Consider the following 26,077-nt stretch of genomic DNA (forward strand, 5'->3'; position numbering starts at 1 on the left):
GTCACATGATTGGCAAGAACCAATTAAGATGGGCTGTGGAAAGGGGAACAGTTAAATTTGTAATTTGGGTTGTGTGAAAACTTCTTTGGGCCTCATAAACAACCACAGAACCACAAGTTGGGTAGGCTGGCAGTGTCAGAAGTCTGCGCCCGGCATAGTGGTCAGCAAGCAGGACGAACCACACTGACTGCAAACCACAGGGTTTCGCAGAGTGGTGAGCATCACCAACCCACAGCCAAGGCGCCGCTTTTTTTTTTTTTTTTTTTAAATCTTGAACGATTTGAATATTTGTTTTCGCAAAGGTACCTTTTTTCATAGGGCTCGGGGAGCCCCAGAGGGATGGGGGGAGAAAAAAAAAGGTGCAAGGAGCCATGGTTGGGCATGAGGTTGCAACAGTGACCTTTCTCGGTTTTCACTCCAAAGGTAAAAGAAATCATTGAATCCCCCGCCTTCAGAAGAGGGTGCATTTTCAGGAGGAAGCGATGGCTTCAGACAGCATATTTGAGTCATTTCCTTCATACCCACAGTGCTTCATGAGAGGTGAGTACGCTCTGGTCTTTTGATACCTACTTGGGCTCAGCTTTGCAGATAACGAAATGGCAGCCTGTTGGGACCCGGTGCTGGGAGCTGGGGCCGATTTCCCCGTCTGTTTTGTGGAAAGAATTCAAACGCGGGCGTATGATTACAAGGCTATTGGATTACTTATTCATCAGATGGCAGCTCTTCAGCAATGTTTTAATAAATACTTAGCTAAGCTGTTGAAGTGTTCGGTCGGTGTGTGAGAACTTTGTCAAGTGCAAGTAAGTTGGGCTGCTCCTGATTAAAGTCCTAGAGATTAGAGAGAGCTTGCAAAGGAGCTCTCCGGGTTTTGCTTCCTGCCCCTTTGCCTGCAAGGACTGTGGCTGAGTGTCCCCCACCTGGCCTGCCACCGGCCCCGCATCGCAGCCTGCCCCGGGCTCCAGGGGGCACATGTGCAGCTGGCCAGGGAGGGGGGGCCGGGGCCAGCGCGGGGCGGAGGCGGAGGGAGGCTGGCAGACACACGCTAGACCAGGCTGGGGACCTCAGGGGCCCAGTGGCAGCTCCGTTGTCCCCTAAAGGCAGAGAGTGCAGGAGACAGGCGCATCTGTCTGCGTTACAACCACCCGGATGGGGCCGCGCTCCTGTTCCCTGTGGCCTCCCGTTGCACAGAGGCAGCCAGCATCTTCTTTCAAGGGAAGAGGAAAAAAAAATGCAAGCTGTCGTGTGCAGAGGTGTCTCTCGCAGAGAGCAATGAAGACGTTTCCTAAGTCAAGCGTTGTCGCAGCTCGGGTCATTAGATTGTGCGCTTCCTAATAGGAACAGCCAGTGCGGAAAACCCGTCTGCAGTTTTGCAAGCGGCCTCTCGAAATGTGCAAAGCTGCAGGGAGGCTACAGCCAGGAGTGTGTGGGTCCGTGTGTGCGTGTGCCTTCTGCGTATCGCTGGTGGGAAAAGAGGGCCGTGCTAAAGCAAACAAAAATAATGACATAAAAATGTCATGAAGCCATCGCAGTGTGTCGGGGCACGCACTCTGACCAACGCCTGCGAAATGTGGCTTGATGGTTTGGCACAGCCGGCGTGGAGTGGGACGGGACGGGGGAATAATTAATTTTCTGGCTAGAAACTCGCGCGCGCACCCAAATAGTATCTGTGACTCATTATTTATTCATACAGCCAAATGAGCAGGGGAATGCAGAGGCCTGCCAGCCACTTTGTCACAACAAATGCTGTTGTGAATGCCACAGAGCCTCTGTGTTTCCGGATCCCTGAAATGCAAAAACTTGACAAAGCTTGTGTGTGTGTGTGTGTGTGTGTGTGTTGAGGGTGGTGGGGGAGGATTTCAGGAGAAGGGGAAGAAAGCAAGTCATTAACCGATTCAAAGCTTCAAATTAGAGGGTTTGCAAAGTGCTTCTTTACTGGCAGCTGAGGACATTTTAGTGAAGTTGAATCATGCGACGTGCGTGAGTCACACGTCCTTGCAGCCGCGCCGGGCTCCCGTGGCAGAGACGGCGGCCGCTGGTGAGAAGCTGTGAACTGCTCCCTGGCTGCATTTCCTCTGGGCCACGAACAAGAAAAGGAAGCAATATTTGTAGAATAACAGACAGAAAGATCTTCCTGCCTTTACTCTGCTTTCAATACCCTCCCGGCGATTATTGTTTCCTATTTTATCAACTCAGGAAGGCAGATGCAGGAAATTTGAAAACGTTCCACGGGGCCATAGATCGGACTGTGTGCGTGGAGCGGGGCTGCCTGTGAAGTTAGTTGTCCTTAATGGCCAGAGAGCAGAGACGGTGAAGGGACTCAGGGACCTGCTCGAGCGGCAGGAAATAGAAAGCGCCCAGGCTCTGATGTGGCCCCTGTGCTGATGGAAGTCACCCAGCTGGCCCAGGTCAGGCAAAGGGGCAGTTTGCTTTCAAGGGAGCGGTGCGGAGAGAGCCCCGAGAGCCCAATTGGGTCTCAGGAGGCCTGATGGAAAAAGGCCTTTTTGATTGTGCACCCCTTCAGCTCAGGAAAAGGAACTTGGGGGCTTTTATGATCTCTTACTTAATAATATCATATCGAGATTTAACGTCAGAGAAACAAAGCGAAATCTTGGCAATTTCCCAGTTACTTTTATCAAGGTGATCCACCAGCGTGAGGGTTTACACTGCCCGGGTTAGGCATGCACACTCAGGGGCGCCAGAGAGGAGACAACGTGTCACTGCTTTTTTTTTTTTTTTTTAGTTTTTACTTTTTAATAATAAATTTATTTTTTATTGGTGTTCAATTTGCCAACATACAGAATAACACCCAGTGCTCATCCCGTCAAGTGCCCCCCTAAGTGGCACTGCTTTTGGTGCCGTTTGGGCCCCGCCTGAGAGCGTGCTGCTAGGAGAATCGCGTCTGGTCACCTCCAACAGATTGTTCTGAGTTCTTAAACTGCATTCCCATAGACTGGCCATCAGTGGTGCTCGGGCTCACAGTCACTCCTGGCTACGTATAATTTATAGTGAGTGCCCCCCCCACACACACACACCCATGCAGCTAGGAGCTGGAGGGGGAAAACAACATCTTGTTTTCTTCCTGGGATGGTGTTTTATCAGTCTGTGCAATCCTCACAGAAGGAAACACATAACTCATTTTGGGCGAAGTACCCATGTGAACCATGGGGGGTGGAGGGAGAGGCGTGAGACCAAGCACCCCATTGTTCCCTTGTGTGTGAGAGGCAAGCCAGGGTCTGAAAGAGGGCATGCAAAGCGAATGTGGTCAACCACAGAGAGCACCGCTCCTTTCCCACCACACCGCACCAGGCTCTCGCTTGGGTGAGGAGGGAAGACACGATGAAAATCGCCTGGGATGAACACCTGTGGTTCGTGACGGGACGTTCTTGCAGAACCCCAGCTCGTGTCCGCTCACGGGGTGCGGGGTGTCGGCCCGAAGAGCGGCGGTACGTGTGGAAAGGGAAAGCGGTGGCACACGTATACTCTTGCAAAATCCCTCAGGTAGCCTTGCTCTTAGAAGTGGCTTAGTGGTCTATGCAAAGCCTGAATGCTAATATGCCTCTGAGTTCCTAGAACCACAGGTAGAAATCTCAGCAAGGCTGACTCACCACTGTCTTCTTGGAGGTGTCCTTCAAAGGGAATGGCAGCCCTGAATGTATGAAGCGCGCTCCTCTGTTAGCATCCCCTCTGGCTCGACTGAAGAGTCGGGATCCCAGAAAGCCATAGATTAAACCGGGTACCCGTAGTTAAAATGCGTGAGGCCTGTGTGGTTTTTCTGGGGCTGGCATAACATCGTACCCCAGACCGAGTGGCTTGAGCCTCCGAAGCGCCTTGTCTCAGGATGCTGGGGGCCAGAAGTCTCACGCAGAATCACCGTGTAGCTCTAATTACTGAAGGTTTCAAGGTGTCAGGAGGATTGGTTTCTTCCAAGGCCTCTCTCCTTGGCTCCTCTCTGCGTCCTCATGTGGTCTTCCCCCATGGGTGTCTGTGTCCCAGTCTCCCCTTCTTATAAGGACACCAGACCTCTGGCATCCGATCTCATTTAACAGCCATCACCTCTGTAAAAACCCAATCTCCAAACACAGTCGCGTTCTGAAGTGCTAGGAGTCAGGACTGCAACACGGGAATTTTGGAGGGGACGCGGGGCAGCCCACGACGTGCCTCTTAGCAGGTCTGACTCCCTCGGGCCCACAAGGACACGGTGCCCTTCCGAGCTGCTCTCCCAGATGTTGAATAATCAGACCCAAGCCCCCTCTGTACAAAACGGAGCCTCACGTCTTCAAACTGCCCACGCATTTTGAAACTAAGAAAAAAAAAGGTGCTAAAAATCCATCTAAAGTCATAATCACACCCTTCGCCATTTCGTTTCTTTGCACGCTAACAAACCTTTGGAAATGATGAAGCGATTCTGAAATGTTTAAGCTTTAAAAGAGCAGAAAGCAGTCTCCCAAAGAAGCCATGCCTAGGTTCTGCCCCCTGCTGTGGGATTGTCCCCGTATTTCAGAACCCTAGGGAGACGCGCACCCATGGGGGGCAGAGGGGTGGCGGGGGCCGGAGGAGGCCCTGCACCTGCTCACACACCGAGTGCAGGCGCAGTCAACAACCAGTAGCAGGAGCATCTGCAGAAACAGCCACTGATCCAGGAGCTAAACTAGGCAAGAAGCCTTTGGGAGCTTTTGGAAAGAAATTAGTAGCTGGAAGATTCCTTTGTTCCCTTGAAATAGGTCTGAAGTGTGTGCTGAGAGAAGACCTGGGCCTGCAGTGAGAAAACGAGGTTGGGTCTGATGCGGAGGCCACCACAGGCAGAGACTTTATTAGAGCAACCAGGGCTCTGCTGGGCGCGAGGTAGAGGACAGAGGCCTGGAGTTTATGGGAACAGGCGATGTTGGAAGAAGGGGGGTGGGGGGAGGCGGGTGGATGCGGAGCACACAGCCCAGTGATGATGGACTTCTCTTCTCCTGACTCCAACCAAGTAGCTTCCCTCCGCAGCCTCGGTTTCTTTTTTTTTTTTTAATATTATTTTTTTTTTAAAGATTTATTTATTTATTTATGATAGACAGAGAGAGAGAGAGAGGCAGAGACACAGGAGGAGGGAGAAGCAGGCTCCATGCCGGGAGCCGGACGTGGGACTCGATCCCGGGACTCCAGGATCGCACCCTGGGCTAAACTGCTGAGCCACCCAGAGATCCCCGAGCCTCGGTTTCCTAGTCCACAAAACATAGTAGTAGTAGTAGTTCCTCTTGGGAAAGTAGTTGTGTGGCCTGAATTAAGTAACCTGTGCAAAGAGCTCGGCACAATCCCACAAACGGGCAGTAAATGTTAGCCTTGGCTATCCATGTGGGGTGATCTCAGATGACACTGTGGGAAAACAGAGGTCACAGGGTCCCAGAGGACGCCAGGGGAGGCTCCCTGGAGAAAGTGACACAGGGACTGGGGAAAGGAAAGGGTGGCCTTGGTGGAAGGGGGTACAGCGGTACAGCATGGGCAAAGGTCAAGCGGCAGGAACCCCCGTGGGCTGGGGGGCTGCTAAGTAAGTCAGCCTGATTGATGGCTTTGCTTATGGGCAGGTCACCCTTGCTTTACCGCAAGGACCCACACAGAGGACGGAAGACGAGCCTGGGCCCTGGACAGAGCTCGGCTGAACAAGGGTAGCTTCTGAGTGTGGAGGTTATTGGGAACGTGTTGTGACCTCAATCTTGGCAGCTGTGTCTCCTCCTTGAGAGTCCCGGTGTCACTTTCTTTTCCTCAAAGTCCTTCTTAGAGTAAAAGCCATGTGCCCTTGGAGCACACGCGAGTCCTCCAGGCCACCAAGAGGCTGCCTGCTTCCATGCTTCTCACGACATTTCTGATCCTGTACTTTTACCAAAGCCCAGAAGGGCAGCCCCCACCCCCCACCTCCCCCCACTACCGCCCACCACCCCCCACCCTACCCCAACCCCACTCCTCTGGTTGGGGGAGGCAGCAGAAGCCAGCACAGGAAGCTCGAGCTCATTTTCAGTTTCTCAGGTAGCTTCCTAGTGACCTAGATGAGTCATTAAATGTCTGTCTCTCCTTCGGGTTCTACAAAAGGGGCTAGTGATGTTCTGGACACGCTTGCCTCCGAGTTAACAGAGTTCCTGTTCGAAATCTTTGAACGTGCCAGAGAGCGACTGCGGCACATCATAAATGTTCACAGCTTCACAACACGAAGTGACTTTTTTTTTTTTTTAACTTTTAATTATTATTCTACTTCCTGATAGGAAATGGTCATCCGACCATTTCACCCACGCGAAGCATTTTTCCCACATTGGCTCAAAAAATGTTCCAACTCCTACTCTTTAGAGAATTCTCCAGAAGCTGCCCTGCTACCTGAACAGATATCACGATCTGCAAAACACTTTCCCTGCAGCTCTGGTTCCTTGAGGTCCCCCCATCCCTTAGCCTTGGTGCCACCAATCCCCTGCGTTACCCTTTTTTTGCTGAGTAAAATAAGCCTTAAGAAATGTATCTTTCTTGGTCTGTCCCTTACCCTTCAAAAAAGAAGAAAAAAAAAAATGTCATAACTATGATGGCCCAGAGCTGTCAAAAGGAAGCATTTCCTTTAAGAGCTTTACCGATCCTGAACATAACCAGGGAGAGCTTTAGGAGAACTAGGGGTGGTGGTTCCTGTACAGGAAACAGAACTCAAAAGCCTCAGGACACCTGCGTGGCTCAGTGGTTAAGCATCTGCCTTCTGCTCAGGTCATGATCCTGGGGTCCTGGGGTCGAGTCCTGCATCAGGTTCCCTGCAGGGAGCCTGCTTCTCCCTCTGCCTATGTCTCTGCCTCTCTCTCTCTCTCCGTGTCTGTCATGAATAAATAAATAAAATCTTAAAAAAGAAAAAAAAAGAATTCAAAACCCTCACTCAAAACCCTTTGGCATGCTGGAAAAGTCTGCTAGGCCCCTCCTCTGGATTGCAGACTCCCCCCTTTGTCAGAGAGACACACTCTCATGCTCTCTCAGCTTTGTGAGTCGCTCGCTGTCCCTTCTTCCCCTCTCGTCTCCTGATAACACCGAACGAGGCCGAGAAGGGAGAGAGGAGTTGAGATAGAGGAATGAACCCTGAATCCAAAAGATGATGGCAGTGATGCATCTTACCACAGTGACATAAAAACGTGTAGAGCTCTTGCTAGGGTTTATCAGTGAGAACTATGTTTGGCTGCGCATTTAGGAAAATCTGACTCTCGCGGCTTGGGTGGCTGGGTGCTGGCTTGTCTCCTGCGGCAGGCAGTTCAGGAGCACGGCCCCACGGCTAGTTCGGTGGGGCCTGGATGCTCCTGTGTTTTGGCCTGAACCTCAGATCTGTCCAGGCAGGAAGGAGATGCAAGGCCTCAACCCCTTCTCTTTGTGAGGCTCTTTTTCTTCAGGAAAGGAAGCCCTTCTCTGCAAACTTCCCCTTATATATCTTGTAGGCCAGACCCATGTCACAAGGCCTGTAGCTGGCAGGTGCCTGGGACAGAGGAGTTGTCTCCTTCCCACCCTAAGAGCAGAGGAGAGCAGAGGGGAAGGTAGTTGGACCTCCGTGCAGCATCTGCTGTGATAGCCAAAGCTGCTTCTAGACCGACTGCCTCCCGATGACATCTCATCTCATTTGTCCCAACCCTTTCTGTGTCAGCAGTCCCTTGAAAATACACACAGAGAAACCCCGAATTCTCTAAGTTGTGGATGGAAGGTCAGGGTGGGGCAAGGCGATATTTATTCCTGGTTTACTGACAGCAAAACAAGCAAGAGATGGGATGGGGGGATCCCTGGGTGGCGCAGCGGTCTGTCGCCTGCCTTTGGCCCAGGGCGCGATCCTGGAGACCCGGGATCGAATCCCACATCGGACTCCCGGTGCATGGAGCCTGCTTCTCCCTCTGCCTGTGTCTCTGCCTCTCTCTCTCTCTCTGTATGACTATCACAAATAAATTAAAAAAAAAAAAAAGAGATGGGCTGGGGCAGGGCCGGGAGCTGCTGAATGGAGTCGAGGCCACACCTATGTTCTTTGCCAAAGACAGAATCACATTTGCCTCCCCTGCGAGAGAAGAAAGGCACACAACCTCTTGTCCACAGGCGTGTTGCTCGGATAAGAGCCACCACACCTGGCCTTGGAGCTGGCGTATCTGCCAGTAACTGGAAATAGCTCACTTTTCCCTGGCCCTCACTCTTCTGCATCCTCAAACCCCATGGCCCAACACCCCACAACTTTATTTATTTATTTTTTTTAAAGAGAAAATCCTTTTCTATGGAATTTCTTGAGGGGGCGTTTATTCCTTTTAAGTTGCCCTCCTTAAACTCTACTTCAAGATATTTTTATCTTTGATGGAACTATGAGAGCCAGATAATAACCCTCTATCTAGGAGATAGAGCACTTATTCCCACCTTGTATTTCTGCAAAGTGATAGATTATTTCTACTTCGTAATGACTGGCCCTGTCTGCTTCCTCAGTTCCGATGCAGAGCTATCTCCCTGCAAGTCAATGCTTCATTAAGACCATATATTTTTTTTTTCAGTTTCTCCGTGACATGTGAAATAACATAAATCTTTCATTTTGTTGTGCTGTAAGATCGGTGCACGCTTAGAGCATCATTGATTTTGTGTATGCCAATGTCCTCGCAGTCTGTGGTCCACATGTGTCTATTTTCACATGGACTCCTTTCTCAATAGTGTGCTCTCCCAGGCATTTTAGGAGCCCAAATGTAAAAGGTCACCCAAAATAGAAATCTTAGTTGGCTAGTTGGGTTTACCCAACGGCTCTCCTGATTTCAAAAACTGATGCTTCTTTGTATAAACTCACAGTCCATGCTAAATTGATTCTAAATCAAGGACTCGACTTGCCAAATCTTGAAACCCTTTCAAATGAAAGAAAGAACTACATGATGGCTCTGACATTTTGCAAAGCTTCTACTTTACCTTCCTTGCTAGCTATCCTGGTATTTGAGACGTCCTCTGCAAAGACGACGACCCCTAAAAAGAATCTTTTCTGATCTCTGATGGAGAACGAAATCGTAAGACAAGCGATCAATCCAGTATAGCCTGGAAGCAGGACTTGCAAGACTTGCTTCCAAAGCAAGGCTCTGTCTCTCCCTTTCCTCGAGAGCTATATTAGTTCTGAACAATGCTTAGGTGCTTCTGGAGATGTATAGGATTTCAGACATTATTTTTTCCATTATTAGATCTTAAAGAAACATCTAGAAAATATTACAGTCAGTTCGCCAGATAAGGGCATGTTTAAAAGAGCAAATGAATCACTTAGAATCCCATACGTACTGCATGGTACTCTGTGGTCACGGGCCTCCCTGGAGGGAGCTTCCTAAGGGAGGCTAAACAGGTTGTCAGAGCTGCTCTCTCATTGCTCAAGGTAGAAGCAATTTCCTTTTGCAATGCAAAAAATTTTAGCATGCATATCCTTCAATGGTCATTTTTTATTTTAGCTTCAAAATGTGCAAAAGCAGGATGCCCGGGTGTCTCAGTGGTTGAGCGTTTGCCTTTGGCTTAGGGCGTGATCCCTGGGGTCCTGGGATCGAGTCCTGCATAGGGCTCTCTTCGGGGAACATGCTTCTCCCTCTACCTATGTTTCTACCTCTCTCTGTGTGTCTCATAAATAAAGAAAAAAAAATTAAAAATCTTTGCTAAAGAGAAGGTTGATAAACTGAAATATATTGGCCTGGGGGCCATTATTTTTTCTGGGATCAGTTTTAACACCAACCACAATTTGCTGCCCTTTATCACATAGCTTCTGCTGACCTTTGAACTACGTGCACCAAGCCCCTCATTCCACACCGTGTGCCGGCAGCCTCTGTGCAGTCCCATCCACCTCCCCAGCAGTCATAGCTGGACTTGACACTCACCCACTTTGCAAGTGCATAATGTGTAAAAATCAGGAACTGCATATATGTATAAAACCCATGCGAATGGGTTACAAGCAAACTGCTACGAGGAGGTCAAGGACCGCTGCACCCTGGCAGAGAAACTGGGGACAGTGCCGTCATCTCTGGAGGGCAAGCCTTTGTGAGCCCCCTCCAGCCCCCTGCCTGGAGAATCTGGCAGCCCCAGACCTGCCCATGGGGGTTGCAGGCTGCCCCCTTCCTGCCAGACCAGAGGGCTGGGGGGATCCCAGCAGGGCAAGGGCAATCCCTTCACCCTAGTTTCCAAACAGCCCCCTCTCCCCCTGGACCTTCCTCCTCCCTCTATCCCTGATGGTTCTGGCTTTCCCAAACCACTTTTGATCTTCCGATTCCTCTTGGATTGAAACAGACCAAGTTCCCCCCAGGCACCCCAGTTTGGGGGGGGGGCTGCATTTTTTTAACGACACCCAGTTCCCCACCTGTTCCTCCCTTTTCCCATGCTGCCAACTTCTAACCGCAATAGTGACTCTGTGTTTGTCTGTTTAGTTCTGTGTATAAATGGAATGTTTTGGGGAAAAAAAAAATTCTGGAGGATCTGTGAGGAAGGAAAAATAGTTCTATGCTTCAGAGTCTTCTCTCCTGTCCCAGATTTTACATAATATGGTGGGAATGGGATGGGTGGTGGCTGGGGGAGGGGGGGGCGGGGGGGGGGGGTATGAAATTACATAAGCTCCTGACAGGTGTGAACAGAAACTCAAGCTCCAACGTTACTATTATTGAACCTACTGTTTGTTTATAAAGATCAGAATCGGGACGCCTAGGTGGCTCAGGGGTTGAGAGTCTGCCTTCGGCCCAGGGCGTGATTCTGGAGTCCCGGGATCGAGTCCCAAATCGGGCTCCTTGTAGGGGAGCCTGCTTCTCCCTCTGCCTGTGTCTCTGCCTCTCTCTCTGTGTCTCTGTGTCTCTCATGAATAAATAAATGAAATCTTAAAAAAAAAAATAAAATAAAGATCAGAATGGCTATTACTCCCCAAGTTCTAGAGCAGAGGAACAATTATTAAACAAATAGTAGGACTGTGCAGGGGGGTGGGGTCATGTGAGGATGTACAAATGCCAACAATGGAAATTGTATCCAGCTGTCAATCACCCAACCTCATTGCTTCATATTTAAAAAAAAAAGAAGTTATGCCTCCCATACATTTCCCACTTCCCACTGAGTTGTGTTCCAAAGAGCTCATTGTAACAGAAAGTTGGGTGAATCTGTTTAAATAACAAATGAGCGATGAAACATGATCCTGTATAAGGCTTTCTAAGTTACTCCTGCATATAGTTCTCTATTGCCCTATGTAGTGCCAGTTGGCATTTGAAACTATGTAACCATAGACGTCTCTAAATGCAATTGTATGTATCATAGATGATACATAGTATACTCTCTCTCTGCCTTAGGGCCCCAGAGACATTCACCTTTCCAAGGTGTCACAGCTGGTCAGGACCTGAGTTAGAACCATCAGCTGGATCTGCTTGGCTCCTGTCCCCCCCCACCCCACTCCCTGAGTTTTGGAGACACTGGACGTAGGAGGCAGATTCCACTTGGGGTTCTCTGATTAGCAGACACCTCTCTTAATCCTCCTTAATTACTCTTCTCATCGGTCAGACACCACAGCCCTTTACAGGCTAAATCCCTTTCATTTGTGGGGAAACATGAAGTCGAGCAGTTTATAGGAGCCCGCGGCTTAGGGGCACATTAGGAATGAATCTCTCTGCAGAAGCGCCTCCTCTGCCCTGGTGTGATTTGGATGTTCTCACTCACTCTGTGGTTTGAATGTTCTTTTTTTTTTTTTTTTTTTTAACCCAACACACCCAGCCATGCCTTAGGTAAGCTACCCACCACATACCCAGGGCCCCCTTAAGCAATTTTAGGGTTAACCAGGTTGGTTTTAATGAGAGTCTCTGGTGAAATCTGAATAACCAGAGGAACTACAAGTGTGCATGTTCACGCAGAGGGTGAGAGATGGCTTTGGCCAACGCTGCCAGCCCCCAGCTCTCGAAGGACCCCCCCGGGAAGTGCGAGAATGCCGTCTTCCCGCAAGATTTGAACCCAGGCTACACCTCCCATCAGGGATTTATGTCCTCACAGCACTCCTGATTCAAAGCACCCATCCTCTCAAGCAGCTTCTCTCAAGAGAAATAAAGGCTTTTTCCTCTCTCGCTCTTTCTGTCTCTCTTGTGTGCACATCCACGTGCACACACACACATGAACACTCCCAGAGACTCACGTTAAAAATCCGTGTGCCTTAGAGAACCCACTGGAATTGGACAAAGATTTTCGTAGGTGGAACAGGAACTTCTGAAAGTCGAGTCATTTCCAAAGTCTTTTGATCATGTGACATACAAATAAAACTTAATTAACATGCCTCAGAATCTGTGCATAGTTATTTACTTATAAATGACACGCCTGTAGGATTATACTGATTAATTACGGTGCATGCCTTATTAAACACATCCTAAAAATAAGATGCACCTAAAAGTGCAAGTTGTGATGCTTCTTCTTCCCCCTCCAAGAATACCTCAATTTGACACCAAAAGTGTCCAGATACTTGCTACCAGGGACCCAGCATCTGCAAGCACACCTGTATTCTTTCATTTGGAGGTTTCAATTGATGTTTAAGCATAAACTTCACTCCAGAAGGAATCATGAGTGCTTGACCGACCACCAGGCCCTTTCCGGTGAGCTGTCTCTGATAGGGAGACCAGAAAGACAGGCCTGGCCAGAGGGTGTGGGTCATGGGGCAGGGAGCCCAGGGGATTGGGATCAGGGGGTTGGTTTCTATCCTGTCACCAGCACTTACTACCCGTGTGAATCGAAGCCAACTACCCAGATCTGCAAATTCCAAGTTTCTCATCGGTAAAGTGGGTGAGTGGGTGCAGTGATCCCTACCTCGGATAGCTGTCAAGAGGATTTGAGATGACATGTATGAAGCAGTGGACACGTAGAAGAAGGTGTACAGATCAGAGGCTAGGGCAGGAAAGTAACCTCTGCTAAGCCCAGCACATGGCCCTGTAGCTGTGCCAGGAGCCAGGTACGTGCTAGGATGCACAATTGGGTCGACTTCTCTCACCAAGTGGCAACGCATTAATGATCTTAGTGCTTCTTGGCAGAGGGCTGAGCTTACCAGCATTAAGCTGATCAGAGTAAAGCTGTTATTTATTGAGCATAAACTATGCACCACCACGGCATGGTGCCAAGCATTTTCTTGTGTTAGCTCATTAAATCGTTCTCACAAACCTATGAGTAGGAATTCTCATTACTAATCTGGTTTTATTGAGGGAAGTGTGGCATGCAGAAGTTGGTTAACCTGCTTGAGGTGAGGCTGCTAGTCAGTGAGGGAGCCAGGTACAAAGGGAGGTGTTCACGGCAGAGCCCACGGTCCCCCTGTAGGGAGGTCACCACTGTCTTGGTCTGACAGGTGGTATAGTTAGACTGGTCTGGGTCCCTGGACAGCAGGTGACACTGTCTGTGTTGGGGATGGGGGGGGGGGGGTCGGGCAGCTGAACCTCAGGTGGCTTTAAGCTGCGGCACCACCCGTGGTCCAGAATGGCTTACATGACATTGGACACACTCAGTGGCTGGAGGTCCCTCCCATCGACGTCAGAGCTGCCCTTACCCACTCCTTTTATCCTCATGGCCCCACCTCCTCAGAGCAGCCCCCAAGGGAGATATTCATGTGACTCCATGGCAGTCCCCAAGAGACAGTGGTGGTGCTCAAACCAGAGTGTGAGCCAGAATGACCTGTTCTCAAGATGGTGGTGAGATGCTGGCTTGGGTGGGGAGAAACCATCACTAAGTCTTTCTTCCCAACCCGTTGTCTTAATCTATCAGTTTGGGAGTCCATCAGGGGTAACGTTCTAGTGAGATGGGGGGGGCACTTTCCAAAAACTCTTAAGAGACACTCACTCTTGAGATCAGGTAAGGCTGGTCCTGCATGCTGGCATGACCTTGAGAGACAGCACCCCCTTATATTTGTGTCCCAGCTGCCTCTCTTTCTCCACCCTGGTCCCTGTCCAGGGGCCCATATATAGAACCCAGAGAAGGATATGGACAGTCATCAGGGGCCTCACACTTGAGTTCATCCTTTAGGAAGCCCCCCAGAGCCTGCCCTGTCATGACCCCGACCTTGGCCAGGGTTTTCAGTGAAGGTCCCAGCAAAGACTCCTATCCAATTATTCCCATGGTTGGCATAAAAATTCTACCCAGAAGCAATCGACTCACCTCAGACAGCAAGCAATGGTTTCAATCCCTCCTGTAAATAGGACCCTCCACATCACCAGGGCCCAGTTGCACAGCAAGAGACCCACTCCCTGGTGAGCCTTTGAGAGCAGTCTCTCCATCCTTCCGCAGGAACATTTGTCATTTCAAAAGTCCGTGCCACCAGTTCTCTGACATCATTACAAATCCTGTTTTCAAGTAGGTGGGTTTGAGGTTTTCTTTTTCTCTTTAACCTTATTTGTATAAAAGGCATGTCTCATCTGATTATCCCACAACCAGTACCACAGAGTCACAGAAAGTTCCTTCCCTTTCTCCTTGGGCTCCACGTGGCAATGGCCACAATAATTAATTACATTTCCCCCCAAAGCCAGCTCACAGCCGGCGAGAGGCCCCTGCTCATGTAGAATCGCGGGGAGCCCGCCAGGCTCTAATTGCTGCTGTGCAAACATCTTAATGGGAACAAATTAAAAGGCGCTCAAGCTAATTATTCTCCACAATAAAAAATAATAGTAAACTAATAAAGCTCCTTTGGAAAGGTGATTCTATATTACCTCAAAAGAGTTGCTTTGCTTGTGTGGAGTGTGCAATTGACAGGGAAATAAAAACTCCATGGAGTACACTAGAGATGATATTTTGGGAATTCTTGTGACTCAGAAAACGCCTGTGAGTGCTTATTTAGGGCCATCTGCACACACTCCCGGGCCTGCCCCACTCCCCGGCCCCGCTTCCCTTCCTCCCACCTCCCTCCTCCGTCTTTCCTCCATGATCTCAACTTGACCTTCAGCCAGGCTCTGGATCTTGCTGAGGAATCCTGGCCCCCAGGCCCACAGTGACCCCCAGCTCTGAGGCACAAGCTGCCCCCGTCAACAAGTCAGGTTAGGCTCGAGCCCAACATTCACACAGAAGCAGCCAGCATTGTTTCAAACAGCATCATCTATCCATTCCATGTTTCAGTAAAGATCATGCAGCCTAAAGAAGTAAAAGGGTCCTTGGCGTCCATCTCCAGAGATGAGCCTGGGCAGTTCCAGCTGTTGGGCTTGATGGGGTCTGGACCAAGAGGATGCGAGGGAGGAGCCCCCACCACCCCCACCGGGCTCAGTCAGGTCACACACCCTCTGCACTATTGCTGGGAAGGGTTCCACTTTGTGTGTCAGGTGACAATTAAGTTTCATCACTGCTTAGTAATGAGGAGGACAAGCAACATTCACCAGGTGCTTACAAGGCATCAGGCATGTTGCCACCATCATCCCTTTTAACAGAAAGCCTTATAAGTACAGCTCTTAATCCCCATTTGATAACAATAAAAAAAAGATGCATGAAGCAAAGCTAGGTTAAGAAAACAGCCCAGGCCACAGGGCTGGTGGGAGACAGAGCCCAGCTGGAGTGTCTATGGTTTGCCCCCTCCTACCCCATGAGGGGGCTGGCAATGGACGCAGCCTATGGGATCCAAGTGCCTCTACCAAATAGGAGCTCTGCCCTTTCCGCTGAGTCACCTTATGCAGACTGCTTACCCTCTCTGGGCCCCCTCTCCTCATCTAAACAGTGTGATATGCTCATGCTCACCTGACAGGTTACTGTGAGGACTAAGTTAGGAATACCAGAATGCTGCCTGACAGGTGCTAAACTCTAGTTAAATTTACCTGTGATATGGCTTTCCCTGCTCATGTGACTTGTCCTTTTTTTTTTTTTTTTTTTTTTTTGTAAGACACAATTCTGCTTGATTTTCCCATTTTCCTCTCTACACACCATGGCAAGCCAAATATACAATGTGAACCCAAATTCTGGCATTCATGTGAACACAGATGAGCATCTAATACATCCTTGAGTGGATTTTACTCCCCACAGCAAGTGGCTGAAGTATGGGATGTAGCATGGAGCATGGGAGAGGAGCCTTTGGCTGACTTGGGGTCTGGGCTCCGGGCTGTGTGCACCTTGCACTGTGATCCTCTGCTCCCCATCCCACATGTATAATGAGAGGGCAGGTGTTTGAGACCCTTTGGTTCTGAAGTTCTAAGTGAAAGGCATCATGCAGCTGAGAATTTGCCTTCCATTAACTGTGTGCACAGCTTCTCGACCTCATCACTATTGACTCTGGAGATCAGACCATTCTTTGTTAAGGAAAAATGTCTTGTGTATTGTAGGATGTACAGCAGCATCCCTGGCTTGTACCCACTCGATGCCAGTAGCACAACCAAAAATGTCTCCAGACATTGCCAAATGTCTTCTGAGAGATTAAATCACCCCTGTTTGAGAACTACTGCTTCAGAGAAACCTTAGGAACTGATGCACTATTGTTGCTTCCCATTTATTTATGAGTCATCCAAGAAAACAAAAAGATGTGCTAATTCTGATCCTTTCCATCATGTTTGTATCCACCATACCTGGTTTGACCCCTGCTGCACCCATCTTCCAAGATTGAGTTAAGCCGTCCAGAAAAACTGACAGCCCATGGGCAAAGGCCTTGAAATTAGGATAGTCAGCCATCATGTCCCCATAATTAAGAGCAGAAAATAAAATGCACCCATGATTCCAGTCTGCTGAGAACAAACAAGAAAGAATTGGTAAACTGGGATTGCTTTCTAGAAGAAGCCAGGCCTGTTAACCTGACCTTCAATAGTTTTTCGAGGGCAAGGGAGAGAAAAAGAGGTCCTCCTGGAACAAGACCTCCAGGTTGCTCTGGTTGGCATATACAATGATTAAAATTCAGAAGAAAGAAGTCATCCCATAGGAAGTGAAGAGAGAGCATTGAAGAGAGAGCATTGTTGGAACATCAAGTTTTATTGAGCAAGCACTATTATACAGCATTTTCTAAAGACCAGGCCCTGGTCTTAAGTGCCTACCGATAGGAACTCCCATCACTGTTGTCACCTATACAGAGAGGACAATTAGTCTCCTTCTTTTACACAGAGAGGACTAGGGCACAGAGTTACCATGAAACTCATCCAAGTTCTCACAGCTGGGAAGTGGCATGATTGGACTCCCCCCTCATTTGGTTTGGGGTCCTGAGTGCTTAACCACTAAACTATGCATACTTAAGAGATAGTCTTCTAGAGAGGGTGTTACCTGGACCACTCATGTCCTTTGGAATAAATTAAAATTGAGTACTCTTGGCCTCTAATTACAAATGTCAAGAGAAATAGAATGGTGAATTGATGACAAAAGAGCTCCTCACTGTTTCAAAACTATTTGAAGTGCTTGGGTTGCACTTCTGAATCATGATTTTGAACAACTCATTTATTTCCTCTTTCATATTGGGTTTATCAGTATGTCTTTGATGAAGACTCTTGATATCTAGAAGAAAGGTAATCAAAAAGACCAGGTAAGGATAATTTCAAGGACCTGGAGATCATCGAAGATTTAGTCAAAAGTTTCAGGAATGCAAAAGCATCTTCAATTTCAATTTCACTTTTCTATTATGACTTTCAAATTCTCTTTGGGACAATACTTCTTCTGTACAAATACCATTTCTTCCATAATTTCTGGTAGCAGGGTTATTAAAGCCAGCCACTGGGCTTACTGTTTAGTGCAGAGAAGTCATTATGCATTTGTAAGTCCTGGGATGTGTCTGTGGAGAATGCTGAAGAACAGAGAGCAAGAAGTCCCCACATTCCCATCACAGACATAAATGGACACAGTCTATGTTTGCTTCCTGAAGCCATGGGGCTACCAGAATGATGTGGTGATGGCCAAGACTTTTAGGGTGTCCATCTGGATCTCATGCAACAGGGCACATCCCAAGTTCTAACTATTATGTATTCAGTTCATATACATAGGGAAGTACTTACCAAAATGTGATTCAAGGTTTTCTGTTTGTAAATGTATTCTCCCAGAGACTCAAACTCTTTGAGAAATAATCTCATGTCTCTCTTTTCTCTTTTTTCACAGCACCTGGCAAAGGTGTGGGCATTAAACAAATGGTGGATAGATGGATGCATGCATGCATGCATGGATACCTAGATGTTCAAATGAATGGATGGATGCATGGGTGGATGGATGTTTGGATAGATGGATGTATATATGTTTGGATGAATGGATGGATGTTTGGATAGATGGATGCATGGATGTTTGAGTGCATGAATGGATGGATATTTGGATGGATGCATGCATGCATGCATATTGAAGGATGGATGAGTGTTTAGGGGGATGGATGCATAGGTGTTTGGATGGTTGCATGGATGTTTGGATGGATGTTTGGATGGATGGATGGTTGGATGAATGGATGGATGCATGGATGGATGGATGTTTGGATGAATGGATGCATGCATGGATAGATGGATGCATGGATGGATGGATTGATGGGTAGATGAATGCATGGATGGATGGATTGATGGGTAGATGAATGCATGGATGGATGGATGTTTGGATAAGTGGGTGGATGCATGGATGATGGATGCATGGATAGGCAGGTAGATAGATAGATGGATAAATCCATCAGCTTCATGCTTACTGCTGAGTTGTAGAAGCCACAATGGTATGAACAGAAGAGGCCTCAGTAGTCTCTCCAGCCACACAACCACAGCAGGGAGCTCTATTCAGAGCTCTAAACTCCTATGATTAACTAAGGATAGGAAAGAGTATGTGGGGATATTAGGGTAAAGAGAAGCAGGCAGCATGGGGCTGGTTCCACTTCTGTCCAAAGGGTGTTGGGTTGGAAAGTCTGGTGGATGTCCATTGTGGGAAGCTGAGCAGGTATGCAAGGAGAAGCATGTAGGAAAGTGCTTTATTATTTTTTTAATATTTATTTATTTTAGAGAGAGAGTCAGGGAGGGAGGGGCAGAAGGAGAGGAAGAGAGAATCTTTTTTTTTTTTAATTTATTTATTTTTTTTTTAGGAAGAGAGAATCTTTTTTTTTTTTTTTTTAAATTCTTATTTATTTATGATAGTCACAGAGAGACAGAGAGAGAGGCAGAGACACAGGCAGAGGGAGAAGCAGGCTCCATGCACCGGGAGCCCGATGTGGGATTCGATCCCGGGTCTCCAGGATCACGCCCTGGGCCAAAGGCAGGCGCTAAACCGCTGCGCCACCCAGGGATCCCGGAAGAGAGAATCTTAAGCAGACTCCATGCTGAGCATGGAGCCCACCTTGGGCAGGGCTTGATCCCATGACCCTGAAAATCACAACCTGAGATTGTGACCTGAGCCAAAACCCAGAGTCGGAAGCTTAACAGACCACACCACTCAGATACCCCAACTAGTTTGTGCTTTAAATTGAATACCTATGTGGAGAAATAAATGCTTATGACCAAGAGAGGCTTTTTTTCTTTTTAAGATTTTGTTTATTTATTCATGAGAGACACACAGAGAGAGAGAGAGAGAGAGAGACAGAGACAGAGAGAGGAACAGACACAGGCAGAGGGAGAAGCAGGCTCCATGAAGGGAACCTGACGTGGGACTCAATCCTGGGTCTCCAGGATCAGGCCCTAGGCTGAAGGCGGTGCTAAACCACTGAGCCACCTGGGCTGCCCCAAGAGAGTTTCTAATCACAGGATGCATAATGAGATCCACTCCATTTCCCATTGGGTTACCTCTAAGACATCAAAAAGCAACAGGAAGAATGCCCTCTATTCTTCTGTTGCCAACTCAAAAAGACCTTTTCTATGGGAAAGCTAAACCATATTTACCCTGTCCAAAAAAGAGAACTAGTGGAAAACCAGAAGAGGTTCAGTAAATAAAATGCAGCAGATTTGTCATTAGGGTCTCTGTTTTGCCTTTCTCAGCAAAGTCTCAAGAAGCCGAGAGGGCACACAGACTGTCCCATGGGTGTCTAGCCCAGGGCACCTGGCGTGCTTTCTGCATACCTCTCAATTTAGGAGAAAATGTTCTTCATTGAAGTGTTGGCCAGGTGATGTTGCAGATATGTTCCATTTCATTGCATATATGTCCCTGTTCCATTCAGAGACCATCAGCATCTGCTGAGCAACTGTCATATCCTGTGCTCCTGACCATACTGACCATTCCCCCAAAGCCCGTCTGCACCTAAATGCACCTCAGCCAGGTCTGGGCCCAGGTCACGTGGATGCACTCAGCTTTGCCCACAGGAACATCTGCAGTTAGAACAGATCCTATCAAGATTGAGCTTCATTTTTTGTTCCATTCTGGAACATTCCTTAATGGATCATCTGTCCAGATAAATGCCTTCTTATATTTGTAATTTCATTCTTTTCCTTACGGTGTGTTCCCATGCTTCCTTCCCCATGGATCTGCTTGTTCAGTCCTCTTTTTCATTTATTTAGTCCATACATTGGGAACTTCTTCCCATACTAGCCTTTCTTGTTATTTTTCTCATTTTCTTCACCATGCTTTTCACTTTCAGATATCTTAAATGAGTGGTTCTTAACTAGAGGGAGAAGGTGAGAGACAAGGGGTAATGTTGTCCCTGGGGCACATTCAGCAATGTCTAGAGACATTTTTAGTTGCCACAATGGGGGAGGGTGGTGGTGGTAAGGAACAGGAGAAGTGCACCTGCATCTAGCCGGTGGAGGCAAAAGACGCTACCACATACCTTACAATGCACAGGACAGTCGCCACAGCAGAGAATGATCAGGCCCTAGTAAATAATGACAAGCTTGAGAAATCCAACTTTGTATTATCACCAGGGTTATGGTTGCAGAGATATGTTTCTGCCCTTTATTCCCTCTCAGTGTTCTACTTTCTGGAAAGTGGGACCCCTCCCCTGAAATTGGGGAGGCAACTGTGCATGTCTTCAGAGGGCAAGAACCTGTCAAAAGGTAAATGGAAAGCCTGCAAGGTCTTAGAAATTATGGTCACAGAGGTCATTTGGGGATCCCAGGGACATTCACAGTCCAGTATCTACTGTAAGCACCTTAATAGAAAAGAGGATCCTAATCTCTTTGCTATGTGGAGCAGGAAGCTATCACCTTAAACAGATGGTCTGAAGACTATCGTAAGGACTTTGAGTATCAGAGGAAAAAGAAGAAGACAGATAAAAGACAAGAAAACCCAGCATAAAGAGACAAGGCCAGAGACAGCATGTAGAGACACCAGATCACAGGCTGGAAAGAAAAGATAAGGAGAAGGCAGGAGTCCTAGGAACAGAGTTAGGGGGGACCGCCACATTGGTCAGGAGAGTGACCAGATGGTCAAAGGGATGTGCCTAAATGCAAGAAGGAAGGGGTTCCTAGTGAGGCCAAAAGATTCCCTTAAGAGAGAAGTTAAGGATTGGAGGGCAATGGTGGGCATGTGATTGAGAGGCAGTGAAGGTGCATGAAGCAAGGAATAGCCTGGAACACCAGAAAACATTCCTCCAGGAAGTATACTTGAACTAAGCAGCAGGGCATTATGGGTCACTAGTACCTACTGTGTGCCAGGCTGTCAGGTGGTCTCCATACATTATCCCATCTGCCACCCAATGTCCTATAAGCTGATATTATTATGCTGAGTTTGAAAGCAAAAGCAGGGAGGTTCAGAGATAACAAAAATAAGAATATTAGAATCTAGAAAGGCTAGGAAAGGACAGCCCGGGTGGCTCAGCAGTTTAGCACCGCCTTCAGCCCAGGGCCTGATCCTGGAGACCGGGGATCGAGACACACGTCAGGCTCCCTGCATGGAGCCTGCTTCTCCCTCTGCCTGTGGCTCTGCCTCTCTCTCTCTCTCTCTCTCTCTATCTCTGTCTCTCATAAATAAATAAATAAAATCTAGAAAAAAAAAGCATATAGAAAGGCTAGGAAAGAAAACCAAGGTTGCACGAGTGGTAATGCTAGCTATGTCAGGAGTAAAGCTGAGGTGTATTTATTGCTTTCTGCTAAATTATTAATGTACTACAATACTTTTATTCTGTTTGGTTAAATGTAACACGTGAAATTTCCTCTAACTCAAGCTTGCTGTTGAGTTGACCAACAGCTGCAAAAAAAGGAAGGAGAGAGGTCAACTGGAGCAGGGGAGACAGTGAGGAAAGGCCACTCAAGAGTGTGAAAAACAAAATCCATCCTTTGCTTCATAGACTTGATAATCTGGGTTTCAAGTAGAATGGAAACTCTATTTAACAAAAAGAAATTCTTTCCCCACTTTATACTGCAAGCAGATGGGCTGGGGTCCACACTCCCTTTTCTTCACTCCCTCTGTGTCTTTCATGACTATATAACCAGGTTCTCAACCCCATCATCACCACTCCCACTTCCCTTCGCAGCCTCTTCTGATCCCAGAGCCACAGTGTGCCTGGTTAATCACACTCTGTACAACACGTTAGCAGTGACCTATTGGCAGATGTACTGAATGGTTGACATGCATTTAGAAGATGGCCTGAAATACAAAGATTAGGTGGCATGGAATAGTCCTCTAGGAGGTTACTGTCCAATAAAGGAGGCAAAGCCCAAGCAGGAGAAATAGTCCGCGAACAGCGTGGTACTGGAATAGCACAGCACAGATGTAAGAAGCATCACAAACAGGGAGGATGACTGGTTGTTAAATAAGAAACAGTGATCTGAAGAGGGCCCAGAGGAGCAGAGGTCATTTTATCCAGGGTTGGGGAAGATGAAAGAAATGACATGAATGAGGTGGCCGGTCGAGCTTGTTCAAGAGATGCTCATGGGCAATGAAGAGCCCACTCCGGTTCACTAGTGAGCAGCAAAACTGAAGCCAGATCTTTGAATGCTGCAGCAGCAGGTTGGACTTGAACTTGCAGCCAGAGGGGTCCTAAGACTTGGCAGTACAGATGAATCCCCTGCAGGGCCTGTTAAAATGCAGATTCCTGGGACCGCCTGACAGACCATGAGAGGCCCAAGAATCTGCATTTTAACCACCCCGTAACTTTGGCAGGACTTTGAGAAACACTTGCTAACAGGAAGCCTTTGACTGCTTTTGATGAAGTCAAAATAGAATCTTCGTGCAATTACAAGGTTTGGCAAAATTTAGCAGAGTGTATTTCTACAGCCCACAGCCAGCACCACCTCTGGAGGGACTTATTCATTCTAGATGGCGAGTCTTCTTGTGATTTTTCTCACATGCAGTGGGTTTTTCTAGTCTGGTCTCTCAGATCCAAGATCATACCTTCTGCTTATTACATGTGAACTCAAAAACATATATTTTAAAATGTGTGCAATAGGATTCTAAAGTTAATGTGAGATTAAGTTGGGTCTAGAATACTTAAATATGGTCTCCAAATTCCATACGACCGCCTCAAACTATACAGCTTCTGGAAATGCTGTGAACACGTGGGAATTCCAACTGTGAGACGCACATGTTTGCATGAATAGGAAGACCCTGACTGCCTGGGTTTTTTTGTGTGTGAATTTTTATTTATCTGTCACATCCTACCCTTCCCCACCGTCTGTGGGCTCAGAATCAAACCTAGACTCTCCTGAATTCCTGAAGGCGTTTCCAATTGAGATGTTAAAATCCCCTTAACTCTTTCAAATTTTCCTTCCTTCTAGAGCAGCAATTAATTTCCTTTTGCACCAGCAAGGTGGTTGATGTTAAACCAAGAATGCATTCAGCTTGCAGGGCATCCATTAGGATTCACTGTAAGATGGTACCCCCTGCTAGGGGCTCCTACCCTATGCAGAGGAATTTATGGAGAATGACAGGACAGGAATCTTCCAAAGCCTTGCTATGATTCCAAATGTGGGTTTTGGACCAGCAGCATCACCATGACCTGGGAACTTGGTAGGAGTGCAGAATTTCAGGCCCCAGCTCAGACCTGCAGCATCCGTCTGCATTTTCACAAAAGCCTGCCCCCACCTCCCCCATCAGGGACGGGGGTGGTATCTGTGTGCACAGTAAAGTTGGAGGAGCATTGAACTAAATCTCCAACCTGGCCCCCACGATTCGGCCTCTCTGTCTCCGGATTCTTACAAAGACGTAGCCCTGTAATCAGTTACAGGGTGGAGGGTGGGGGACCAGGTTTCCCTCCCTCCTGCCTCGTCGCCCCATCTTGACTTTCCCAGCGGCTGCACCTGCAAGGTTGTCGCTTCTCTGGGAAGCCTCCTGAAACAGACACCCCCCACCACCACCCCCCACCCCCCACCCCCCCACCGCCGCTGCCGCCGAGCCTCTAGGGTGGGGCTGCACTACCTCTTTTCTCTCTATGAGCCTGGGATGCTGACAGCCTCAGATGGAGGCATCCTGTTTGTCGAAAAATAAACCGGCAGTTAAAGCAGGGTTGCGAGAGCGAGAAAACCACAGGCCTGCGCGCCGCTGATAACGCGGGCAGGCAGCTTTTGCAGAAGTTCCGTCTCTGCAGCGCGCAGCGCACCGGGACCCGCGCCACCGCCTCCCTTCCTGTGTCGCCCGCTCGCGTCCCCGCCGTTTCTGGCTGTTGCTTTCTACGCTGCTCTTTCAGTTACTTCACCCATTGCTTTTTCTCAAGGATCTCCTCGCTGCTGCTCGGTGCGGAGGGATGGGCCGACGACGCCCCGGGGCGGAGACCCGCAGATCCCGGGGCGGGTGCTGGGCTGAAATTTATGAGCTGTCAGGAAAATAGCAGAGTGTAGGAGGAGATGAAGTTGCTTTCTCTTTTGTATAGTGACCTGGTTTTAAAAAAAGGAAAAAAAAAGAAAGAAAAGAAAAGAAAGAAAGAAAAGAAAAGAGAAAAGAAAAGAGATAGAAGAGCAAAAAGCAATCCAGATGAGACCAGCAATACCAGACGTGTAAAAGGAACCCCAAAGTCCAATATCCAGATTGTTTTCTTTCTTGGAGTAAATTGACCTGGCCTGATTCCATGCGGTGAATAACTAATTACCAATCTTCCCCTTTTGGGGGATATTAAAAGCTCTTTCCCCATTTGCCTGTTATCAGATAAGCAAAGCAGATGAGAAGTCAGTGGGTAACCACAGGTACAACCACAATATTCGCTGGAAACCAAACGACTTGACCCTCCAAGGCAAAGGGTGTAATTGAGAATTAACCTGAAAATAGTTTCACACAAGCTATAAAACTCTGTGTTCTCAAATCAGTAACACAAACTTCTCTGCGTATAAAAGAACACCCCTTACACACACACATACACACACACACACACAAATCTTTCCAATCACGGAAAGTGGCTCCTATTGGGGTTGATTCAGAGCATAGCAGGACCAGGCCATGGTGCATCAGACGGGTCCTGATCATTGCTGGGGCCTCTCTAGCTAGCCATACTAAGGTTCTCTTCCTGATGTGTCAAACTTGTTTCTGTTCTTCTTCTTTATCCAAAAACACAGGGGGGAAAAACAGACCATATGCATCTCTTAATTTTCCTGTGTTCATAATGAATAACTACCCGGGGGAATAAAAATTGAACTTATTTTTTAAGGGTATCCAGAGAGTCTATCGTTTTCCCATTTCCTCCCTTAGAAGCTTCTTCAAATTTATCAGTTCTCCCGTCAAGCAGTTCTTCAGGGCAAATCACTCCTCACGCTCTGCTTGTGAGCCTATCTTCCCATTTCTGCAACCATTTATTCTTTATCTCATGCGCCTCATGCCATGTTCTCCTAATTAAAGCTGCTTTGCTGGAGCCAAGTAAATAAAAGGCCCCATACATTTGGGCTAATCCAGGTATAGACTCTAAACATAAATAACTCAGTTTTATGATGAAATAAAGGAGTAAAAACTCAAGTCAAAGGATGATTCATTCTTAGGGGAGGAGAGAATGAGCCAAGACTAGCATGAGCCAGGTATGAGTGGTGAGGCTGACGGTCGATTGGGACCTTAGGCTTCCTTGTAAGACTGATGTAGAGCATGAGAAGAGCTGTGGAAGGATAAACTGCTCAGCCCCTGGAGGGCCAGGCCCTGGAGAGCTTTGAATACATTCAAGAAAGAACTTTCTGTAGTGGACAGTTGCTGAAATTGATGCATGATTATTTTCATAACCTTGCAGAACTCATTGAAGTGTCCTCTATGAACTTCTTTCTCCTTTAAATACGATCATAAACAAATGAATAAAAAGACTGTGAATAGAAAATAACAAATCTGATTTGCACTGTATATTCCAGAATTTGCACACCTCTAATTGCAATGTCCTTCAAAGTAATTC

General features: G+C 47.7%; 1 protein-coding gene across 2 annotated transcripts in view; it reads left to right on the forward strand.

Annotated features, from left to right (window-relative positions):
• The first annotated feature begins 232 nt into the window (after positions 1–232).
• RUNX1 (RUNX family transcription factor 1) overlaps positions 233–26,077 on the forward strand; it is a 248,880-nt gene continuing 223,035 nt past the window's right edge. Inside the window, exons 1-2 of one of the 2 annotated variants that reach the window (XM_041735227.1) lie at positions 233–302; positions 424–540. In XM_041735227.1, the coding sequence (XP_041591161.1) occupies positions 483–540 (58 nt within the window). In that variant the 5' untranslated portion in view covers positions 233–302; positions 424–482. The remainder of the gene's footprint in view (positions 303–423; positions 541–26,077) is intronic. The other variant, XM_041735226.1, reaches the window with a different exon arrangement.

This window comes from Vulpes lagopus, chromosome 20, assembly GCF_018345385.1.
Source record: "Vulpes lagopus strain Blue_001 chromosome 20, ASM1834538v1, whole genome shotgun sequence".
NCBI classification, from domain to species: domain Eukaryota; kingdom Metazoa; phylum Chordata; class Mammalia; order Carnivora; family Canidae; genus Vulpes; species Vulpes lagopus.